General features: G+C 36.1%; 1 protein-coding gene across 2 annotated transcripts in view; it reads right to left on the reverse strand.

Moving 5' to 3' along the window:
• Window positions 1-23,232, reverse strand: part of LOC147236494 (uncharacterized) — a 30,097-nt gene extending 6,865 nt beyond the window's left edge. Inside the window, exons 1-6 of one of the 2 annotated variants that reach the window (XM_086169744.1) lie at window positions 23,115-23,232; window positions 10,511-10,576; window positions 9,520-9,599; window positions 8,980-9,112; window positions 8,340-8,657; window positions 8,163-8,262 (exon numbers count right to left, since the gene is read on the reverse strand). In XM_086169744.1, coding sequence (XP_086025870.1) covers window positions 8,163-8,262; window positions 8,340-8,657; window positions 8,980-9,112; window positions 9,520-9,599; window positions 10,511-10,576; window positions 23,115-23,211 — 794 coding nt within the window. In that variant the 5' untranslated portion in view covers window positions 23,212-23,232. Of the gene's footprint in view, window positions 1-8,162; window positions 8,263-8,339; window positions 8,658-8,979; window positions 9,113-9,519; window positions 9,600-10,510; window positions 10,577-22,453; window positions 22,651-23,114 lie in introns of those variants that run through there. The other variant, XM_086169751.1, reaches the window with a different exon arrangement.
• Window positions 23,233-24,726: the final 1,494 nt, after the last annotated feature.

Here is a 24,726-nt window from a genome sequence, read left to right on the forward strand (position 1 = left end):
AAGTTTTATAACTCGAAAGAGCAATGCATTAGGGGCAAATATAGAGTACATTATTTGTGTCAAGTTTTCATGTAGTGCAAAGGATAACATTTAAATACAAGTGTTCAATAACTCCCTAAAATAAAAATAAAAAAATCAAACAGTAAAAGAAAAAACAGCACAGCAACACAGGCATGACTGAACAAATGCAAGATCGCCAATTCTACTACCTGTGATGGTTTTTTATACAAATCTCAGAAGTAACCACATATTTTTTTTCTGGGGGTTGGTGGGTGGCTTAAGTATGTCAGTGAGGTAGTTTTTTTAAAAAATCCTCAGATACCATTGAAGCATTTACACCTAAACACTATGCCAGAAAAATATATTTATCTTATAATCATCAGTAAAACATTGTTTTTTTTTTGCAAAAGTTCAAAACTTTCCAAGCTACACATTGGCCTGACGGAAATAAACAGACAAATTGAACCACATTGGGTTTCCTGAGGAGACCCTACAAAGAAACAGTATGTTACAAGGCTTTGTCTACTGACGCAAATAATAGAGCGTTAAAGGCTGAAAAGCAACCCTATAGGCCAAGTAGATACTATACTCGTTTACTGATATTATAACATTTTAGAAAAACCTTCAACTCATGTGAGAAGATTGATTACGCACCGCAAAACTGAATGCTCTGAAAAATTACATTTTGACACAACTATGACGAAGCCAGCAATGAATCAAAAGTGATCAGGAGTCAACAGATCTGACGTTCAAATCATTTTCATAGCATATATCTACTAAGTAATGTGGGGATTTTTTTAAAAAATTCCAAGAACCCAGTTTTCATTATATAGTTAAAAATTATGTCCTCTGTGAGGCATTGCGCACTTACTAACTACAAATTAAATCTTTCATTTCAAACTTTACAAGATGACATGTTACCTGTGGCTGTGTTTGGATTGACATTCATTTTATAACAAAGTACAAAAATAAAAAGAAAAAGGGAAAAATTTACTTTTTTTGGTCTAAAAACATAAATAATTTGTACATAAAGCCAAAATATTTCAAATAATTTTAGTGATTAAAAAATAGTTTCTTTGTGATGAAAAATAACCTTTGCTGCAAATGGAGCCATTTTGCTGTTATGCTTTTTTAGATTTTTTGCTGAGTTTTTAATTTCTATCCCTGCTGGTACAAATGTAAGACAGGTACCTGAATATTGAGTGGTAAGGATTTTATCCCTGAGGGTTTTGCTGTTTCACTACATTATTGCAGTAATGACCTGACAACCTGTGTATGCATTTTTCTTTTACAGGAGTAACTCAAAGATTTTTTCAAAAAAAGCAAGAACAAATCAAGTTCTTAAAAAAAAAAATCACAATATTTTACCACTGTTAACAACACTCCTCTGTGATTTTCCATCTTTACTGTACATTAAAGATTTACATTTGAAGATATCAAACAGTTCTATGTTGGATGACATATTGTCTAGTTTTTAAACTCTTTCAGCAATTTCTGAGGTTCTTTGTCCATCTTTACACAATGTGAACTCAACAGTAACACACCTACAACACTTCATTATTTCCAGTAAAGCGTCCTTGAAAGATACATGTCACCATATACAACTAATGTTTCATTATCACATTTGGTTCAATCCATTCATGCAAAAATACACAGTGTCATTCCTTTATACATTTTGAATGTTAACTCAAACATTAAAAAAAAGAAATCTATTCATTTTTTTCTCAATTATATTTTATCTGAAAGGTTGCTTTTTTCCCCACTTGGGTTATCTTGTTGTTTCAACAAGAATTTTTCCACCAGTGCATTCTATTGACTGAGCAATACCCAACATTTTTAATAACAAAGAAAAGGACAATCTTAAAGTAGTTCCTTTCCATCTATTATGTTAGACAATTTAATTTACCTTTAAACCATTATATCCATATGTCTTTAAACACTTATGCTTTTTATATTGTTAAAGCCATTTACATTCATAGTTACTTAAGTGACGATTTAGGTATTGGTTAATAAATATTGATTAATATATACTGCATTAAAAAATAAACTGTACTCCAAACATATTAGCTTACAACACGTATGTAAGGGAGAGAGAAGTTGCCCATATATATCAGAAACAAAACAGTTCCTGTGTCTTATCTTTCATATAACCATTTCCCTACCCTGAAAATATATATAAAATAATAATGTAATAAAACAAACAAATGAAGTACAATACACTTAAATATTTACATGTTTGAAATTTTTGATTGATTATTTCTTTCTTATATCATTGCTCCTCCAATATTTATGAATATCTATCTTTAAAAAAAAAATGATGTGAAAGCTGAGAAATTATAAACGGTTGTAGAAAGCTGCTCAGAGAATAGCAGACTGTGATATGAGTTTTCTGTGAGGTAGTCAGATTTGCTACAAGAAGGAGCTTACAGGTGTCTTTTAATGTTACATACTGTATGTGCCCGTATAATAATTGCAATTCAATAACACTAAATGGAAAAAAAATTGATGCAAGACTTTTATGTGATGCCTGACGATTGTCGATGCGACTGTGAATTAAAAGGAATATTATGTATACGCCAGTAAAATTGCAACTTTTTTTGTACGTGTTAATCTTTTCATGAAATGTTTGTGAATGTGTTGAATTTGGCTGGGATTGTAAGGTTTGGCCCAAAAAAAATAGTCAATTAGAAAGAATTTATAATCAGAAATAACAATAAGGTTAACATTTGAGGACACGCGAGCCATGACAGCTAAGAGTATCTACTAAATCATTGACCATTAAGAAATTCTATTGCATTGTGCTGTTAGGCTTCTAGAGTACTTGTAACAGTAAAATAATTTCAAGTTTTACAATCGCTGCATTTTTAACTGTAATACAATATTATGTATATCTGGGTTAACTGAATCCAAAGCAATTCAAAGCCATTGATAAAAGCAACCACATTAGTCAAACAAATACTGTGCATTTAAAAGCCTGATTGGTAAAATGATAGTTAACTCAAATTTGCTACAAATGCATATTCACCTGATCAAAGTATAATGGGCCATAGTCCCATATTAAAATGTCCTGAGGCATAAATGATAATGCACACTGAGGTGTCCCGCTGGAGTAATGAAAAGAATGAGGCAGAAGAAAATGAAATGTGGGCTGCCAGACAAATTACTTCTACAAAAAAGGCTATACCTAGGCAACAAAACCAGTAAAACCAATTGTGCTTAACACTACTTCAAGAAAAGGAATAGGAAAATTAACCAATATCCATTCTATACATTTCATTGTATAGAATGCACCCTGCCATGAAATCACAACAAAGATTGAAATGCAATGTTGCACATAGTATAAAAATCCCTTCAACTAAAGAATTAGTGTGGTGAGCAATCACTTATTACAACAAAATACTTTAATAAACTCTTGAATAGTGATGGTAATTTATGGTGTTAACGGTTTTTGTATATAAACCAAATTCAATTTTTTTATTTAACATTGAATGAGATGAATATACCCTACGACCACTTCTGAAGTACAAATTCTACTGCAAAACATTAATATCTTCAATAATCTTAACAAAGAATAGACTAAATTTTCACCTTACTGATCTTTAAAAACTAAAATAGGTGGGTTTATCTGGTGTACACTACTTAGAAACTAACAATGTCATTTCACTTCATTTGGAATTAATTGCCTGGAAAAAGTTGTCATTCTTAATGAAAGAAAATAAAACACAAATTTCATTTGGACTTCTAAAAGTATTTAAAATGCTACTGAAGTCTTTTTATCATGTGCCTTAAAGGATCTGCATTCGCATATGTGAAATGCGTGAACCATTCTACGTTAACATGGTGAAAAAGGGTCATGTTTTGTAATCATGACTGAGATGATCAAAATAACTATTATTTCTGTGAAGAAAAATAAATACAAAATATGATACTTGAAATCTAGAAATAAAAATAAGCCCATAATCAAACTGATCTAAAATACTTTGAAGGCTTACACTGGCACTGACATGCTACCTACAGTTAAGGTATGATGTGAAGACATTAGGGCACAGGGTATACATACTTGTCAGTAAGACTTGCTAGCTTGTTAAGACTTGTTAGCTAAGAGGGTATTTGGCGTTTTTTTACTTCTCAAAATGAGATGATTCATAAGAGGCAACTGTACAGTGAAGTATATATGTAACTGAGGTATATTCATGTCTACAGTAGCTGTTATGTAAGACATTTTCTGTCACTGACAAGTACTGCATCCCAACCTGAAATTATCCTGAGCTGTCATAAAGGCAATGAGGGAAACCTATTACCATCCATATAGCACAGTGAATCCTACAAATACATTAACTGTAAAGTAAGCTTAATATGGGTAAATAAAGTAAATGCATTTGCTTCCTTGCTCTAAAAATCATATTTTTTAGTATTTGAAATTAAAATGAATTATGCACATGACAGTGTTGAAATACTTCAGTCAGAGATGCATTTGCAAAACAGTGATAGGAACTTTTACTGTCATCCATTGACATGTCTTAGTTACAACATTGTTTGTTTAGCATGCATAACTTTATATTTACAAGTCAGATATACTCGCTCTATACTGAAAATAGTGGACAGTACCGACAGAAGGCACTGGGGGACGCCACTAAAGCAGGTATTCAATTTGGCTGATTGTAACGAATACAGGGAATATATTTATAGAGCCAGGAACAGTAATTTTCAAATAGATAAGTTAAATAAATAAACTTAAATAGAATTTAAAATGTACATTAATAATCACAATTAATAATCGGTCTTCCATATTACATGAAGATGATTGGAAGATTTAAGTTAGATGGTCATAAACAGAAGACCATGGGGCTAGATGAAGTTCTTTCACCGTTGGGCAAATGCAAAATTTGTCTGGTTATAAAGATGCGGTTTGTTAGAAATGTACGTCTATCATTCATTTGGTGAGAGGCTGTCAATATGCAAAGCATTCCCAATGTCAGTGGAGGAGCCCTCTTTTTCCTTAGCAACAATATGCTCAAGGTTGTGTAGTTCTTTGTTCCCAGAAGAACAAGAGACACCCTGGTCCTCGAGCTGGCTTAGCAGCCTCAGTTTCTTTTTAGGGGGATGCTTCAAGGTCCCCAATCGCTCTTTGACTTTGTATTCCAATGTGCTGTGTGGAATGCCATATATTGACTGGGCTTTGGACACACTCATTTTCCCTCCCATCACGACCACGATAGCTTCCTCTAACAGCTCTGAGTTGTACTGTCGGTATCGACCACGTTTCTTTCTTGGTTGTTTGTTACCTTGGTCCAAATCTGAATCCAGAGAATAGTGTCCCACCAAGGCTTGACGGTCAGTGTAGTAAGGCCAGTATTCCTTCTTCAAATCTGACCCATCAAAACTTTCGCTGAAGTTTTTAAGATTCTGCCTGGGCAAAATGGAACAAGGCTTCTTGCCGAGACCATTTTCAAATGAACCTGAATATTGTTTAGGCAGGGTTTCCCAAGAGGAGTCTGTTCCGGTGGCCAAAACTCGAACCTGGGGAATCTTGAGGTCAAAAGATGAATTAGAAAGAGAGCGGCTGTGGTCTTGGCAGGCATCCTGGTGGTTTCCTTTTCCAAAGGCCTGGGAATCAGAGAATATCCCAGCAGCTTCCAACAACCTAGGGATATCTTTAAGGTGTTCACTAGCTTCACTGCTGGCTTTGAGTTTGAGCAGCGCCCCAAAATGAGTTTTGGAACTCCATGGGACAGATCCGTTTCTGAAGAGGTCAGTAGGTCTTGAGCTGTGGTTATGGCTGAGAGGTGATTCTGGGTCGCTCTCAAGACCAACCTCCTCTTTGATGCGCAGCGAGTATGCAAGAGACGAGGATGGCTTATAACGGGTGGAGTGGCCGAAATTCTCCCTCCTCCCATCCTGTCCGTCCGCTCTCAAGGATCGCCTGATTGGATGGAAGGAAATTGGGTGTAAGCAGAGCTTGCACAGAGCCTTTTTCTCTTTTCTAAAGGAGGATGGGTTGGGGAGGGGAGGATGTTGGCCACTCCTTTATTATATGACCTTGCTTTGGTAACATCACTGTCTTTTAAAGTAACAGTTGGGTGGTTGTGAGTGTGACTTAAGAACAAAAACATTGAGTTTGAGATATTTTTATTTGCTTGTTTTGACGATTGCTTACAATCTTTACATCAACATAAGGAATACCAAATGAAAGAAAAGATTATGGGCAAATTAAAAACAAAACAAACCAAAGAGAAAAGGAATACACTGGAGTGCATAAATGTCTTTGTATGCCAGCGGCTCAAAATGTATAACCAAGAGAAAAAAGGGAAATGGGGATAACTTACTGCTGTGAGGCAGATTTATAGCTGTTAAGCAGGTCACAATATCTATGTGATGCAAAATGACATTTTGTCTGTGACGTTACCACTGAACAAGCGCAGCAATAAAAGAGTAAGCCAGCAGAGGGTTTGTTGTCTTTACCAAATTCAAAGCCAGATGGATGAAATGTAACCAAAAAAGGAGAAATCCAAAACAATTTAGAAAGAAAAAAATGCGTGGTAATCAAATACTTTCATAATCCTTTTAAGAGATACATTAGAAATTTGTTTTGTTTTTTTTTGATGGGGGGGGTGTTTTTCAAACATGGTGCATTTATCTCCAAAAGATTTCAATACATTGTGAGTGATGCCCAAATCTATGTTATAAGATTAGGTTCTATGCCACGTTGAAACATAATGCTGATGCTGGCCTTGCGACTCTACAATAGATCAATATCTTTTTAAGAATCAGAAGAACTATTTCTCAAAAAGTACTTGCTTTTGGATCCTTTTTCAAGTTTGAAAATCAACACAGTTGCACATGCAACACAAGGAAAATCAGAGGCAACTTCATTCCCCTTGAAATCAGTCCCACTTATTTTGCACCAATGCTTGAGATTAGTAAAAACCAAAAATCGTAAACACCGGTGCCTAACTAATAAAATAAAAATATTACATCCCAGTCTCAAAACGAGTGAGAATATAAAGTATAATGGGACCCAAAGGTTTTTCCTTATTGGTGTAAAAACCCGTCTCATACAACATATCAAACTAAGTAAAATGCTGAGGTCAGTCTGGACTGTTTGATTTCAAGTAATTTTTTTTCAGTCTAATATTGAGGAATTTTACAGAAAATTATCCTGAAATAAACTGCCTGACTTCTGCATCTTCAGGACAGATAATATAAATGATGACAGGGCTTGCTATGCAATTAGCCTTTTCACCAACATATTAACAAGTGTCACTATCTCTTATATTATGACATTAACAGAATAAAATACTGCCTCTCTTTTGAATCGTAGCCTGAAATACATCTGAGACAATATTTTTTGGAAAAAATCTCCTGCTATATAATTAATTTGCTAAAATTATTTTCAATCCCATGCCCGCCCTCTTTTAATTGCTTGAAAAAAATGTTACATTTCTATTGAATGCTTACCAGCTTTCATACACGAGTATTTCCTGTAGTATGTTTCTGAAACTCAAACAAATTCACTTTTAAATTCACTGTACTGAAAGTAGCTCAACATTACTTATAGTTTCAAGAATATCAGCATGGACCATCAGCACAGAGCCCTGCCACCAGATAATATGTCAATGTCAAGGTCAGGCTAACAGAATTATTTGAAGCCACAAATCTGTTCACTCCCCAGCTATTTAGTCCAGTGACTAAAAGACACAATTGTGACTATAGGAAATAAAAAAATATATTAAATTAACAGGTGCTTCAAGGTTATCATATCCTTGTCACCTATGAGGTCCTTTTTAAGAATGTTCTGAATAAAAAAAAAATCTAATATCAGAAAAGCAGCAAGAAAATATTTTGCACATGATAAACAGTGTATATCATGATCCTTTGTTGCAGAAACATTTGTTACTATGACTCATTTGAACTGTTCATTTTCATTCAGGCACCTTAGTTCTCTAAAAAAAAAAAATCAGTTTCAATTTTCAAGCCTTTCAAGCACTCCCATTCCCCCAGCACTGACACCATGACAAATGGGTTCAACGACCAAATGTCATAAAATCCTGACTATTGTGTAATCCTGCTTTTCATTTTCCAACTGGATTATGATGCATATTGACAAAATAAAATAACAAAGGGCCGATATCAAGCAAAGGATGAGAAGATATGTGTCTTACCCTTTCAGTACGGATGTCGATAGCGAAAGGCATGGCTTGTTGACTGGCAGGCTGCTACTGTTGACACGGCTCTTTTTAATAGACAGGTCAAGAACTCCCTCTGTTAAAAAGGCAGACCATAACTCCATTTAGATTTAATTGTTTAGTCTGTATCACTGCCCTACCAATCGACATTACCTTGTTCATCAGGCTCAGACTGGAGTTTCTTGATTGTGAGGTCAAGAGGTGCATCCTGGTCAGCCATGAGGAGCTTGCTAAGGACGGGGTTCTGGTTGTGTACAGGCCCAGCTACTGTGGCAGGGGGGCTCATAGCGCTGGCCCCTGAGACCAAGGGTGGAGTTGACAGGCTTTGGTCAGAGCTTGGCTGAGGATCAGAGCAAGTATCTTGAGGGGAGTTTGTTTTTGAGGTATATTCAGCAGCAAACTGTCGTATCATTCTCTGAAGGATCTCTCTCGCCACTACTGGAATGTGTGGATCCAAGAAACTTGGCACATCTGAGCCAAAAGAAAGAGAGAGAGAAATGTAAGTCTTAAAACCCTAATTACTACAAAACCTCCATATTGCTTTACTGAACACAAGTTAATATTTGTCTATGGAGGTTCGCATTCATCCAGGTCATGGTTAATTCTGGTTGAAATCTTTTTATAGCAACTGAGTTGAGTTTCTTCACTTGAATTCAACAGAAGAAACTCAAGTTCAGTTGCTACGAAAAGATTTCAAATAGAAATAAATGATTATTAACAACCAAGCTGTGAGGATATTTCTCAAGTTAAAATGAAATATGGAATGCTCAAGGCATACAAAGTCAAGACTTACCCTTCCTGCAAAGTACTGCATTGAGAAATTCCTCAGCTTGCTTTTCCAATCTACTGATTGTGGTTTGATCTTTAACCAGGAGAGGCCTTAGTGTATCTTGCAGCCCCTCATTACTTAAGCCAATCAAATGTTCCTGTAAAAAGACAATACAGTTTAGGCAGAGAACGCTAATACTAAGGAATACATTTAACAAATAATTTATTTTCAAGAACTATTATTTTCTCACTTAAATATTAACTTTGGTAATGACAAGTGATTACAGAGCAAAGAGCTCAAGAGTAAAGATGCATTAAGCCTACTCCATTTATCTTTGAATTTAACTTAACTGGTAGTCGAAAGAGACGATTGCCTCTATTTAAGTCTTTTTTTTTCAGTTAACTTTTCCTTTGTACGTTATGATGTATTGAGCAGTGTGTTAGCCACTAGGCTTTCTGCCAGTGCTTGGATGTAACATTTTATAAATCACATGTAAACCTGCTGTTTGGAAACTAAAAGGCACTCTGTGAATTGTAAAACCTTAAGTTAAACAAAACATCCTACCTTTACTTTGTCCCGTCTTAAACAGCAGAATATACAGTTTTCATCAAATGACCAGTCAGACACAGTGGCAGGTTCTAAATCTGTGATCAAAAAAGACAAATAATTAAAGTCTTAAATAAATCCAGCACTTTTTGTGTGTGTGTGTGTGTGTGTGTGTGTGTGTGTGTGTGTGTGTGTGTGTGTGTGTGTGTGTGTGTGTGTGTGTGTGTGTGTGTGTCCGCACACATGCAAAGCTTCAAACAGGATTTAACACACAATTGGCACTGTATTACAAAAATTAGTACATTGCTGTCACAAAAAAACACATACTGAAGGGTAAATTCAGATGATTGTTTCCTGTATTAAATCATCCCTATATTCAAGAATAAACATTTATGTTGCAGTGCCCTGATTTTTGTCAGTGTCATATATTGAAGGCCTCTTTTATTTCAGGAAACACCTTAAAGACAATTGTTTTTGCCCATTAATTCAAGTGAAGAGCTATATGAATTGTTGACAAATGAGTGGGCCATAAAGATAGTGTTTTGATCTGTTAAAATCATACTGAATGATTAAGTAGATGATGAATTAAGTTCATCTGGATTTTTACCAGTTTAACTGCTATCGTAAGAAGTTCTCATTGCAAATACATTGGAGCAAAATAAAGTGGCACAACTGTTTTACAAACATAATGCATTGTAAAAATGCCTTTTTGGACACAGCAGACTTTCAGACTGGCTCTGTGCCATCCAAAACACCAAAATCACAAGAAAACAAGATATTGTCTCTTCTGCAACCTGAGGTGCTGCCTTGTTGATAGTAGTGAATGTAGAGGGGTACCAGATGGTACAATGAGGGAGCATTGTGATAATCACTGCAAAGCAGATTACACTCAAACCACAATTTTCTCATTTATACACTACAGTTGAATGTTTACATTATGGGGGCCTCTTTTGTTAGACTGTCTTTTGTGAAGAAAAAGATGCTTTTACAATTTTCTTTTAATTCTTACCTTTAAATAACTTTAAGTCTTCTACGAGCTCTGAACCAAACAGGCCTTCAAGTATGCTCTCAAATCCTAGGGAAAAAAATTGAAATAATTAAACTATTTTCAGAATGCATTTTACAAATTTCACAAGCATCCAGATTGTTCTGTGGTGCACATGTATTTTTAGTGGGTACAGAAACCAACAGTTGCCCAACAGGGATTCAAAGACATGTCTGGTTTTACTAAATTTGTTGATAATAATCAAGTCAAACTAACTTAAAAACAGATTAGCATTATACGAATCACTGATATTTAACATTGTAATGTCTTGAACATACAACCGGGTTAATCATTGTGTTTGCATTTCATCTTAACATCAGAATGCAACCCTCAGCTTCTATAAAACCACATATTATCAGCTTTCACTCCAGGTTTTTACTTCAACAGTAAATATATGCCCTCTATCCTCCTGTTGCCAAGCAACTGAGGCACCCACAGAGTTGGGAATGCTTGCATGTTGTAACATTAAAAAGAAACGGACATAAAAAAAGACAAGGTAATGTATCAAAGTATCATAATCGACGATTTACAATATTAACTGAAAATGCCATGTTATCCATTAAAATATAATGATTTGCCATTCAGTACTCTTCTAAGGGAAATTAAAAATGCTAGCAATCATGAAAACCATTTAATGTACAGGTACATGAAAGGAGGTACATTTGCAAATTTCTATTAAGTATAGATCTCGAAAATTGCACAGTGAAAAATGTTGTGTATTAGGCGGTGGAGACTTTACATTACCACATGTAATGTCTGCTTTCTGCTGCAGGGTCATTATAGCAATATACAAAACCACTACATGCATCAAATCATGCGCTAAGGAGGTCAGCTGTAACATCTGTCCACTGAACTGGATGTGTGCATTGTGTAAAATCACACAGGCACTTAAAGGCCAAAAAGTCAAGAATTAAAGTACCCTGATGCGAAAAATATAAGATTTGGTGTTAAAATGTACTTAAAATACAAGACAAAGGGGCAAAAAAGGAATCCTGAAATTTCAGATTATGTAAAAACATTTACCAAGCAACTTTGATTTGCGAGGCATGTTAAGTCATCCAACTGCAAAAAACAATGAAGACCTACTTACAGTTTTGTCTTCATAGGTGAAAATAAGTGACAATATCATCATCCCTTTACTCTTAGTACTCAGTGGATTCAATCAAAAGCTGTCATCTGTTAAAATGCCCTCTCACTGCTTCCTGACAAATTCCCAACCACTTTTATACAGCCAAACATAAAGAGAGAGAGAGAGAGAGAGAGAGAGAGAGAGAGGGGGGGGGGGGGGGGGGGGGGAGGCAGGGAGGGAGGGGGGGTAGGGGGAGTGGTGAAACAGAGCCTTGCCTATATTGCAGCATGAGTCTGTTTCTGGGTTACTGCACAGGACTTCAGCTGAAGCTATCCAATCCTACTTCTGAAATATTTCAGAGGCAGAGGGAGAAAGTAGGTCATCCTATTTCATTTGACAGAGCAGCGCCATGACATCAAACCACTCTTCAGGAATTCAGTTTCGGGCATTTAAAAATGTGTGGCAATATTAACACTTCACTCTGGCAGAGAATACTGTACAGCAGAAGCAGTAGCAAAAGACTGCATGGCCATTTCTTTACAAAACAAAATCATAAGGGGACCAGAAACTTAAATTTAGAAGAGCACGCTGCCTTCATGTACAGTGGATAAAATATTGATTATGGACAGATATATTCTGCAAACATAAAAACTGGAAACAGCCAGAGACATACACCACAAAACATACTCGAAAAAATATAAAGCATTCACATTTGTCCAGTGCTATCCAGTGCTATGCATTTTTGTAAGAGATTACTATTTTCCACTCTTAAAAGGTGTCAATTAAAACAGTTGTGTAAAAAGAGAATGCTCTCATATTAGGTAGGGAAAAATCACTTTACAAAAATGGAAAACCTGCTAGGCATACTCAAATGAAATCAAAGTGTCAGCTGGCCTCCTGACCATGGGATACATAGGTCCAAAATGATAAGACTAAAAGATGTAAATTAAAATTAAAATTAAAATAAATTTTAAAAAAATTATTGTAGTTTACATTCAGCTTAATATAATTCTATAATTCTCTCTATACCTTCCAAAGAAGAGGAAAGACCCTGCCTTCAGCCCTAATTGGATTGATAGCATGTCATTGAATCTCATTAAAAAAAGTCATTCTGGACAGAATTTTTAGCACCATTGTTATTTACATGTTTCTTCTAAACCATACAAGGTGTGATACATTCATGTCTATTATCCAGCTTTACATGAAGAGCATGTGTCTATGTTGCCTATTCCAACATTTTTTGCTTTTCTTTGTCAGTAGACTCCTGGGTGAACGTGGTCTAATTCTCAGATATGGTGGAATAAATTTTAAAAAGTCACATTGATTGCCTGGACTGTAATAGAAATTGGAAAATTAAGTTTGTTCAGGAGAAGTCCTCATCTTCCTTTTTTTAAATTAGCTTTTCTTTTTATAAGGAATCCATTACATGCCTGTGGTATAATTTTGAGCTACCCCAGTTAAATTTACATTCAATTCAGGAGAATACTACCAGCATACTTTCCTGCACTATTTGCACATCATGCTAATTTCAAACTACACAATGAGGTACAATAATAGTAATATTGATGATTATGCAAAAAGCAGAAGTAATTCAACAAACAACAATGCATGTTATTCCTACAACAGCAGAAACAGTGAACATTATTAAAACATTTTTTACAAATTACTTTTTAACCACCAATCAGTTCAAGTCATACTAGAGTATGAATGAAAGAACAGACAGGACTGCACTCAATCAATGGAGAAAGCCACCCAACAGCGGAGTATTTCTCCAAGACATCAGTTTTTGACCAATGACAACATAGCAAAAAACCTGCTAGAAGCAGAGACATTCCTCTTGGCCAAGTGAAATACTTCAATTATTTTACCTGTTTAGATGTCACCTTCAATTTAGATACAGGAAAGAATTGGTTAAGCAGATAATCAAAACCTCTGCTGCACAAATTTGAGGGAACACAAAAATTACATTTAATGAGGTGACTTTGATAAGATTACATGTGTGCTCAGCAATGAGAATATTCAGAAAATCTTTTAAAACTGAATATACTTGTGCCACAGGGTGTGCAAGTGTAACAGAGTTCATGTAGTGTCCAGTAAAATGCTTCTTCTAAGCAAATGCTTTTAGTGTTTCCTTCCCCTTATGAAATAAATCAAGCCCAGGATGCAAAATCCACTTTGACAGCTGTGCTATCTCATATTTATAAAAATAGCATTTTGTTGTTCAATATCTCTTGGACAGTCTTTATGTAAAACCTGCTATGAGTGAGAAATTATGTTTTGCCCAGTATCTACACAACTGTTAGAATTCAAGGAGAGCTCTGCTGAGTGAAATTGGATCAGGGCACAGGAAAGTTGTGTGACTACAAACTAAATGTATCATCTAACAATTCTGGAATTTTTGAAGTATGTTGACATGATGCACTTTGTCAGAGCTCCAACACACTTTCCATAACATGAAGAAACACTCAACCTGGAAAAAAAGGGATTAAGTACAGTACTTTTGGTATGTAACAATGTAACAAAGCACACTGAGCAACCTGACCATTGTCAGATTAATTAGAGAATTACTGTCTTTCATTAAACTTCTCTGGTTGAGGACTGTGGATATTGTGTCACATTTAGAAAAAAGACAAAAATTTCTGTCTTGCTTCTTAGCACCTTCACAATGCTGAGAGACAGACACAGGAGACCAAAGTGTAGGTGCTGAAATGAAGGGAATGTCAGACCAAATTCATGAAAAAAGGGACACTTCTATCTGATCTTTTTGTAGTTGTTTTTTTAAAAACCACCTGCAGGCAATGAATTACAGCAGCAGTAAGAGGTCAAAGGAAGGACTGACAGTGACTAATGTCTATCCACATCATTGAGTATTTCAATGTCTGAGCACGTGACTGATTTTTATTCAGATGACTTGTTTGTTCGTTTCTTTGTTATTACAGAATTCAAAATCAAATTGCTGAGTACATACACTAATTATCCTGCTGTAAAAATATTGTTCTGGAATGATATCATTATGCATCTGGTTTAAGAACAAGTATTGCTCTATTCCAAATGTAATCTTGCAAAAATCTTCCAGAAGCTTTTATATTTTGGAATTGTTTTTATGGAGGACATTGCGTTGACTTGTGTGGGGAATCACTACATGACATCAATCAACAATTTTCTTTTTCTTTCAAATATTGATGTGCAAACCAACTTTTAAAAAATTGATCAAACAAGTTTTGTTAAGCTTGCAACAGGATTCTGTGTTACAATCCCATTTGACACCTTAAAACCTCACTTACCAGGAACGTTTGCATCTTAATATTTAAAAGTATAAGTTTTAAAAGTTTAAGGTCAGAATGTCGATTTCAATTTCTATTTTTCACATACAGTATATCATGGAATTACAATTACTGATGCATTAGTCAGCTCATCCTGAACTGAGGTTTGGCAAGTTGTAATAGTTAATCATATTTTGCGCAGTAGCATAAAAAATGTATTTTTTTAAAAACATAATTAAAGCATTGATCAAAGTGTAATCAACACATTTAATAATGATATAGTCAGTCAACAGTCAGTTGTTTGGTTTGCTCACATTTTGTGCTGATGCATTTGAAGATCGCCTAGATCATCTTGTGAAGCACTGCTCTAATACCTGATACAAACTGTCCATGGAACGAGTCAAGTTAAGCCCGAGTTAAACTGGAATTGAACACAATTTAATACATGAAAGATCATATAATCTTGTAAATGAAAAGGTTCAGTTACAGAAAGTATGTTATCAGGGGACAGGGATCATGCCAATGGGCAAAGGTTAAATATAAAAAAAATGAGCTAATTGTGATAACAGCTGGTCCGAAAAACCCCAACCATGTTATTGGTCTTAGTGGTATAACTTCAGCCCTTGAAATTTGACTTCTCTTTTGCAAACTACATTCTATGTACTGCAAATTTTGATTTCCAGTTCTGTTTTTTGTATGTTAAATTCTCAAAAATTAAAAAAAAACATTTTTTTTGTTATATATCAAATGACAATAATACCTAAATAGGGGTGCTGTATAAGGCAGTAACAATACTTTAATATGAAAAATATTACAAAAATTAGAAAAATATGTAATTATAAAATTAATAGTGTGACAGGCAAGGAGTTTTTTGGTTTGCCATGTCATGATGTCCTTGACTATTGAAATAAAATACAGAGCCAGGCAACAGTGAAACTTGGGATGCTGGTGCAGACACAAAATTCATGTCCTTTTTAATGTTAAATGCCTCATTCACATGTGCAGCCTTTCCTACAAGTGTTACCGTTTTGAGCAGGAAATGCTCATTTGTTAATGAGAAATCTACGATGGCAATGTTACCACTTTATGACCTGGCATGGACAGGGAAAATGCCAGAGAAGCTTTGGTTTGAAGGAACATTACTTTTAGGTGTGGCTCTGTCCATTTCCACATTCTTCTTTTCAAGCCTGTTTGTTCTTCAACAAATGCCCTAATAACTACAGCTGGTCACCTCCTTTAGTGCCAGTGTCATGAGTCTGTCTGCTTAAGTCGATTAGGTTTCTGTCCAGATTACCCACTAACGCTCTCTTAACTCTTCTAGTACTGTTCTGAATGCATTTTTTTAATTCTTGTAGAGGATGACAAAAAATAGTTCTCAAAACTGAAAGCATTAAAAGGAAGAATTGGTGAGTATGAAAAATCTCCTTGCCTGCCATGATTTTTTGCCCTTTGCCCTGCTATTGGGTATGATTTTGAATAACTTGACAGTAAAATGTAATATGTTGTAGATAAAGCCTATGCTTAATGTGTTTACGGTCCTTTTAATGAAAATTCATCTTTATCATCACCTTTATTTGTAAAGCACTATAAACAGCCGGGGCTTGATCAAAGTGCCTATTTTTTCAATCATTTTTTTTCCAATTTAACACCCACAACTAGTAGTCTCTTAATATGAATGTGCCACTACAATAATTTAAACATAGTGACAGAAAAGAATATGAATTTATAAATCTCTTGACGATATGACCAATGATCAAAATAATAGTGAAATGATATGAGTATAGCAAGACAAATAAAAATGTGAAAACAAAAATATTACTCAGCTAGTGTGACTGCAGTGCTTTTTTCAGGGAATGACACACCCTTCCTTGTGTTGCTCTCTCTACTGCTGCTGCCTGTGAACAGCGCTGCATCAACCCCCTCTCAACCCATCCCCCAATATAACTACTGTACACATGCTACAACTCAAAGAGGGAGTGACCAAGGCTCACTGAACAGGAGGTTCCCTCAGCTCAAATCCCTGTGCAACCAAAATAAACCTTGCTTAATCTGACATATTGTCTATGGAAAGGATATGTAGGTCAGAAATTTCAAAAATTTCACAAACAAAAATCATAAACATGTTATTCCATTAACTAGACCACAATGCAGTTATGCTGATAGTGATACAATCATGAAAGTGATGGTATAATTTGCATTAGAAGACTCACAGATCCCTCGTCATGCAATATTCCCAAGCAATGCTTTACTGTGACGATGGCCAAATGTAGCTGAGTGCAGAAATCACAAAAAGTTACAGAAATAAGCCACCTCTCAGTGCTTGACTATTTTCATAACAAGTCGGGTGGGGGGAGGGGGTCAAGCGTAAAGCATAACGTAAAACAAGTCCTATAGCGGTCTACACTATGCTCTAAAATGGACGATAACCAGGCTTGCTTGAACTTTAAATGAGGTATAGAGGCACTGCTAAAAATATTATTTTTTCCCTCATTACAGGCAATATCCAGTAGCTGGATCAGACAATATAGCAGGCAGTGAGCTGGCAGCTTTGAGCATCATCTACAGCACAGCACATTAAAAAAAAAACCATGCTCCATGAATACTTAACATGATATGATGCAAACTGACATTCAAATGGTGTAAGGGAGCACAGCGCGCAGGACTTTGAAAAACAAACACCACCAGGATTACAGGCAAATGTGAAAAAAATTATTTTTACAACTGTGTACATTAAACCCAAGAGAAAAAAGCAAACAAAAACATGCATTTCATAAATGACCTTTGATGCTGTTGGTCATGTTTCACAAATGTCAAAAACCCAACAATCTTAGATTACAAGTTATGAATATGAATGCCCAACGTATCCAGAAGGCGCTTGCTCTAAGAGAAATAAAACAGTAATAAAAAAGTAAGTAAAAAAAGTAAAAGTTTTTAAAATGTACAAGACATCTTCTCCCTGATGTCAATATTTGCTCATTAGTTGTTTGAGCACATATTATATCTCACCCACATGTCAAATACAACATGAATAAGTGACATTCCAAGCGTTTGCCAATGCTAGCAGATGCAGTTCCAGACTAATTTTACCCAAATCCATAAAGAACACAGATTTCAGCAGCATACTTTAAATCTGGAGGCTGAAGAACCATGAACACGTGTACGGACAAAAGATTACAGACAATTGTTGCTGCTGTTCCATGGGACAATTGCCCTTGTTTCTTGTCTGCAGTTTTACTGCTCACATTAAATACACAAAGACTGAATGTCCATTTCTGCATCAGCAGGGTGGTGGTGGTGGCGTGCAGCCCTCTCCACCAAAAAGCCAAACAAAAGTATGTCCTTGTTGTCATGGACAGAATATGCCATTCTACAACCAGCAGGCTGATGTTGTTGTCATGTACTATAAAGCATCACAATTACAGCCCAAACACAAGGGATATTTGTCATTACCATAGACGGGGGTGACTGACAAAATGTCCTGCATTTAGAACATGTAACAAGCAGAGGCTATTTTGTCTTCAAAAACAAGCACAATGCCAGCAAAGAGGTGTAGGCTCTTTTACCTGGAATAAGATTATTGTAGGTCATGACTTACCTAATATGTCATTAGCAGGGATAACAGTGCTTCCTGTAGATCAACAAGCTGATTCGATTGAGTGTACAATCAATAAAAAATAGGTCAATGTGATCTGACCCTATATATACAGTACTAAAATAAACTAATGGCTTGGAAAGGTATAGCCTTTTTCAAAATTTCTTGTCCAGAAATAAACCACTTTGGTGTGCTGTGCCTCTCTGGTACAGAAGCCACATTTACTCATTCAGTGTGACACATGCACACTTTTGTATCTTCAGGTAACTGCATGGTCCTACTAAATTGGTGAGTTTTTTTTTCTATTCTGTCAGAATTGACAGAAACATTCCAGCTACACTGGTGCTGCCACACATTCATCCTTTTCTCCTTTATTTCATTGCTGCTTTATTCTACTAAATACAGGTGCTGCTAGCACAGAAAAAGGCTGCTTCCTAAGCCATGAGCCATGTTTTTACTATTTGCCAACCTGCAAGATTTATAGGAAAGAATCTTAACCGCTATGAAATGTTGGACATAATGAAATCTGAAACTTGTTAGTATTGATAGTAAAATTGATGATTTTTCTTTTGTTTCCATGTTAAAAAATTGTTGAAAATATTATTCTGATTTTCATGTTTTTATTCAAAACAGCTCGATGATATTCAAATAAAGAGTACTCATCACTGCTCGGGACTTTTTATTTTGGTTACTCACATCACTGTTTCATTATGCTAACTGTTTAACTCGGTCTGTGGGAATTGTTTGCTAGATTGTTTAGCTTGTTCTTATTTTGAATTCAACTTCAAAATTGATCTGAATAAATAATAAGCTACTGGGTTCAATATACAACATCACTGAACTCTTTCGTGTTGTTAATTGATATTCAGATCTTGTTCACTGTAATTGCTTCTAAAAGCTTAAATATCTACTTTTTCTTTGAAATACAAAATAATTATACATACACACACACACATTATAAATATATACATATATATGGTACTTGCCATACACAGCCCTAACATAAGACAACAGTGCAGATGCATAGAGGGCATTTCACTTGAGATTGATTTACTATGACATTTTGAGATCAACATCAGAAGTAGGTTCTGAGGCTAGAATTAAACTGAATGTTTTAGATTTTCAATGTAGTATAGAATAATTACACGGAAGGTATCATATTGCCATATATGTTTACTGAAGTTTCAAATTTAAGAAAAGAATCAGGTTATCCTTTAGGTATGTTTGCATTCTTCTAACAACGAAAGCATAGCTTGTAGTGTCTGCTAAGAAATGTAGTGATGTGGAAAATGTTTTAGGCAAGAGTGAGAACAGACATTTTCCGAGAATTCTTTTAATGTTTTACTGTGCAACTACATGACTATGCAAAGGTATTCAGAATGCTAGTTTTTGATATCATTTTATGTAAGAATACCTAACAGGATATTCAACATGACTGAATTGCTGTCTAATTGGCTTTGCAGCACCAGTGTAGAGGCACAGCACACCAAAGTGGTTTAATTATGGAGTAGAAATTTTGAAAAAGTTGTATCATTCCTATTTTGCCTAAAATGTTTTAGGCAAGAGTGAGAACAAACATTTCCTGAGAATTCTGTCCAGGTTTGACAATGAAGCTACATGACTATGTTAAGATATGCAGAATGCTACTTTAATACCACTTTAAATAAGAATGCCTATCATCTTTATTCAACATGGCTGAATTGCTGTCTTTTTTGTCCACTGGCCAAGTAGCTACTGTTACAAACTAGATAACACCACAGCCTGTAATAAACCAACATATGTTGCACACTACCATATTTACTTCTGCTAAGCTACAATACTATTATCAGTCCCATTAGCAGTTTTTAGCAACATCAAGTTAAACTAAAGAGACAAATATGCGTCACTGATTAGACCACATACAGGGAATTGATGGGAGTCATGGTAGTATGCCTGAACTGTAACGGTCTTTCTTCCCTCTATCTTTCATTAGCAGACAGCAGTGTTGAGCGTGTGATTAAGTAAGGGATCATTCAGCTGACAATGTTTCTAAATCAACCTCAACAAAATTTTAGGTAATATACAAAAAAGGGTTTCACACTGACATACACTGGCAAGCATGTACGCAGATTAACATGGGACGGAAAAGGCCATTTTGCAGATATAAACCCACTACTAAAATATTCCAGAAAAATGCTATATTGGTCTTGCCCTGATATACCACATACGGAAATATTCCAGCATGAAAAGTATAATATAATATTTTATATTCGTTAATATAAGAAACTCTGTCCTCCTCATTCGCCTTTTCAATCTGTTTACCTTTGGAATTACATTGACTGTGGTTATGTTTTGAGTCACAAGAATGGTTTGGCAAAACATGTAGTGAATAGGTTTACAAAAATTCTTAAGTGTGCATATGTCGTATGTGATTGCGAAGCATGAACCTTTCCTCAACAACCATCTGTGAATTATTAAAGAAAAGATTTCTTGTTGACCATATGTAAAGATTACAAAATATAGCAGAGCAGTGCACTATGAGGTACTCTGGGCAGATGAGTTTAGCCTTGGCAAAAACATTCACTATCCTTTTTATCTCATCAAGCATTTTGACAATTGTACACATACACTGAACAAAGTCAGTTCAACTGCAAAACCAACATTTTACATGTCAATGTAAAATACAAGCCCAACTACAGTTGGGCTTGTACAGTTGGGCCTGTAGATACTGGAAAGTTAACCAGCCACATATTTTTTGTCAAAAATGCCTTTCTGGGATCTTTTTATTTGAATGTGATGCCTCACCTATAAACATTTCCAAGCTAACACAATGTAGCAACCTTGATGCAGGTTTATGGCAAAGGGAAAGATAAAGCTAAAAACCTTGGACAATGTTTTGAAATGGTCAAAAGGTGACAAGTTACGTTAGTTGACGACCAATGGTGAGCATTAATTATACCAATTAAAGTCAGGTGGACCCCAGGCTTGTAAGACACACAATATTCAAACACCTGACTATTTGTTCAAACTTAAGCACCGCTGAGCCTCTGGGTCCATGTATAGGGAAGGCAACTTAAAACGCAATGTTGGGTACTGAACTTATGTTCTTGGTGTCGTGTAGGAGGGGTTTACCCTAATCAAACATGTGATGATATAAAAACATGCTTTGTTCTTGACCTTGCACTGTTTTACATGTGGATGAGTTTATCATGTGACTGGAGTGAAAAATGTATGCCCGCAACGAATTCTTGCAATCGAGAGCAACAAAAACAATAGGAAAATGCCAAAAATGTTGAACTGGTGAAACAAGAACATTCAGGAACCTCAGGTCCGGTAATTGAAAATCAAATACTGTCAAATACAGCATTTTAAAATCATTCTAAGATCCAGCCATAGATGTTGACATTCTTAGATGTGTTGAGGAAATGTCAATTCTGCAACTCCACCCAGCACTATCACTCTGCTGCCGGTCCACCATCCAGTGTAAAAATACTTGCTAACCCCTTACAGACTTTCATAGGAAAAACAAACCGCATTTTTTACAACCTGTTGCACATAAAAATAGGAAAGTACGGAGCAGGTGAGAAATACATACAGATAATCAGGGGCAAATGATAAATAGGACAGTAATACTAATGATGTAGCTTAGTGTTTTCGCAATTCACAACACCGTGCTCTCCTAGAGAACTAGTTATATTGAATGTATCGACAAAGTTGAGCAAAATTTAACAATGTGTTTATACTTCCCAAGTGTCGATTACATTTGAAGAAACTGAGGAATGACCTTCGCCTAATAATGATAAACTCCAGGGTTGTTTATATTAGCTTCTCTTGATTTAGCTACGTTAATCCTAACCCAAGCATTTCAGATGTGATTCTTTTCATAGCCAGTGGACCGGATTTGCCCAACACAATGATACATTTCTTTTCGAAGCACTTATCAGGGGTAAAAAAAACACGAATCCCGGCAAAAATAATCAAAACAGACCGTGCGTGGCTCAAACCTCGGGAGGAAACGGGCGAGTGCGTTGCCGTTTTTGCAGCTTCAAACGGCTCGTTTTTGAGATCTGGGACGTCGAGTAATTTTAGATGATGGAGTTGTTTATTGACGGTCCACCCAGAACGGAAACTCCCCCCACGGCGGGGTCTCTTGTCACTTCCTCGTTGCGCTAAAGCGCACCGAGAACGGATCCAGGGGAAGCGAGGAAAGCTAAAAAAATGTTAAGAGCAAACATCCACGGCGAGCATATAGCACCCTCCCCCCACGTAATTTACAGTATCGTCGAGCGGGAACGCGCATTTGTGCGAACGGGCTGCTGTTTAGCCGACGCAAGGCATAATTCCTGAGGCACACCCTTTAAAAAACCACGGTGCCCTTTAAACAAACTACCGTTGCGCCGGGGGACAGCCAAAGTCTTTACTTCGAATAAAAGGACGTTATACATGGTTAAAGAAACTCGGTTCGGTCGCGAACCGTGACAATGCACTGCAAACCGAGACTTAACGTGAGCTGCCGTGAGAAAGGAAACAGTTGAGGACAAAAAAGTCGCTCGGAGATGCCCTGGTTGAGTTCGGTAATAGATGGTTATTTACACCGATATCTCCCGCACAGAGGTAATATTCCCCCCTAGAAAACGTCTCGAGCACGCCCGGTGTCATCCTTACCTACACAGTGAATGAGTTTGTGCCTCCACGAGTCAAGTTCCTGCCGAAAGCCTCGCCTGTCGATTGTGCATTGCTGCCTTTTACACTGACTCGCCATTTTCTACCCGTTGTTCTCCGGGTCGCGCGGGAAGTGAATGCGCTCGCGCTCCGTGAACGCGCGCGTCCCCGAGACGAGGGGAAGCCGCTCGAGACGGAAATGCCCTGCGAGTTTTCAGCCAAAAAAAACAAACCACTGCAAAAGCGAAGCCGCGGTGACAAAAGCTAAAATCACAAGTAATTCAAATTGTAACAAATATGAAACGTCCGAGAATATGTGCCCTTTGCTTAATATATTATTATGTTTATACATTTTTTCTACAATTATTTGTTATTGTTATATTTTTCTTGTAACTCTGGCACAACAATTTCCTTCGGGAGAGATAAAGTTGTTCTCATTCTTATTCTTAAGTGCAAAATTACTTCTTTTCTTTTAATGTAGCCCGTTTCTCAGACGTCATAAAGTCAGAAATGATGACAGGAAAATTAAGTCTAAAAGTAAGACACCTTATTGAGATAGAGATGAAAAAAAACAGCAAATCAAAAATATATCCACTATAGAAAGTATTCAAGTTTAACTGGATTTTGTATTGTTTATGATATTCTTCTCCAGTCATTGTTGACAGTCATGTCAGTACAAGGTGTAACTGTCAACCAGTCAAATTCCTTGTATGAGAGAACACACTTGGTCCATCAAGTAGATTGTGATACCATTTTGTAACAGTATTATGAAAGCCGTGTTATGGTCCATGATTCGGAACTCAGTCCTCATTCGTCCTTCACATGAATACTAAATACTAATGTAATAATGCAGTAATGCCAATTGAGAACTCATAACATAGTAGTACGCCTGAGTATGCATGTAATAACATTCTGATGACCGCTATGTGATTGTGTGATATGTGCACATGTGATAATAACAGAACGACCAGCAAGTATATATTTAATAATTCAATAACGACTACTGAGTACTCATGTAATAAAGTATTACACTGCTGATTCCTTGTGCACAAATGTCCAATAACTATTTGCGTATCTAGAACTAAAATGCAATCCATACTTGGATTTTGCTTGTGAGTTGTGTGCTAATGATGCACCGTGAGGACTTGCAAAATAAAGTTACCCTAATTTGTAAGTTCCCCTGGGTTATGACAGCATCATGCTGACCGCTGTCTCACGCTGTTGGTGTGATTCCAAACAGTCACAAGGAATCAATTTTTGTTTAATTTCATCTCAATCATAAAAATGTAAAAAATTCACAACTAAAGACTGAGCATTTTTGTAAAAATGTATCTCAAATGGTTCTTCTTAGCTATCTCAGGGGCTACATTGTGCCACGAGGGAGACAAACAGTGAGAGACAGAGAGAGAGAGAGAGAGATTCAAAGAAGACTGCATTTTCTTTATCATCATATGGGGCTCTCTATTGTGGTATTCACTTTGAAGCTCAGGAGCTTTTCCAAATCATCTGCTCATGTGTTCAGGCACGTGGGCTTACAAGTTGAATTAAAATGCGCAGATGCTGAGTTGGTGAAAACAATACCAGCCACAAAGTATCAACATTTGTAATCATTATG

This window comes from Fistularia commersonii, chromosome 2 (assembly GCF_037954325.1).
Source record: "Fistularia commersonii isolate RoL2024-O1a breed Wild chromosome 2, RoL_Fcom_v1.0, whole genome shotgun sequence".
In the NCBI taxonomy this organism is placed as follows: domain Eukaryota; kingdom Metazoa; phylum Chordata; class Actinopteri; order Syngnathiformes; family Fistulariidae; genus Fistularia; species Fistularia commersonii.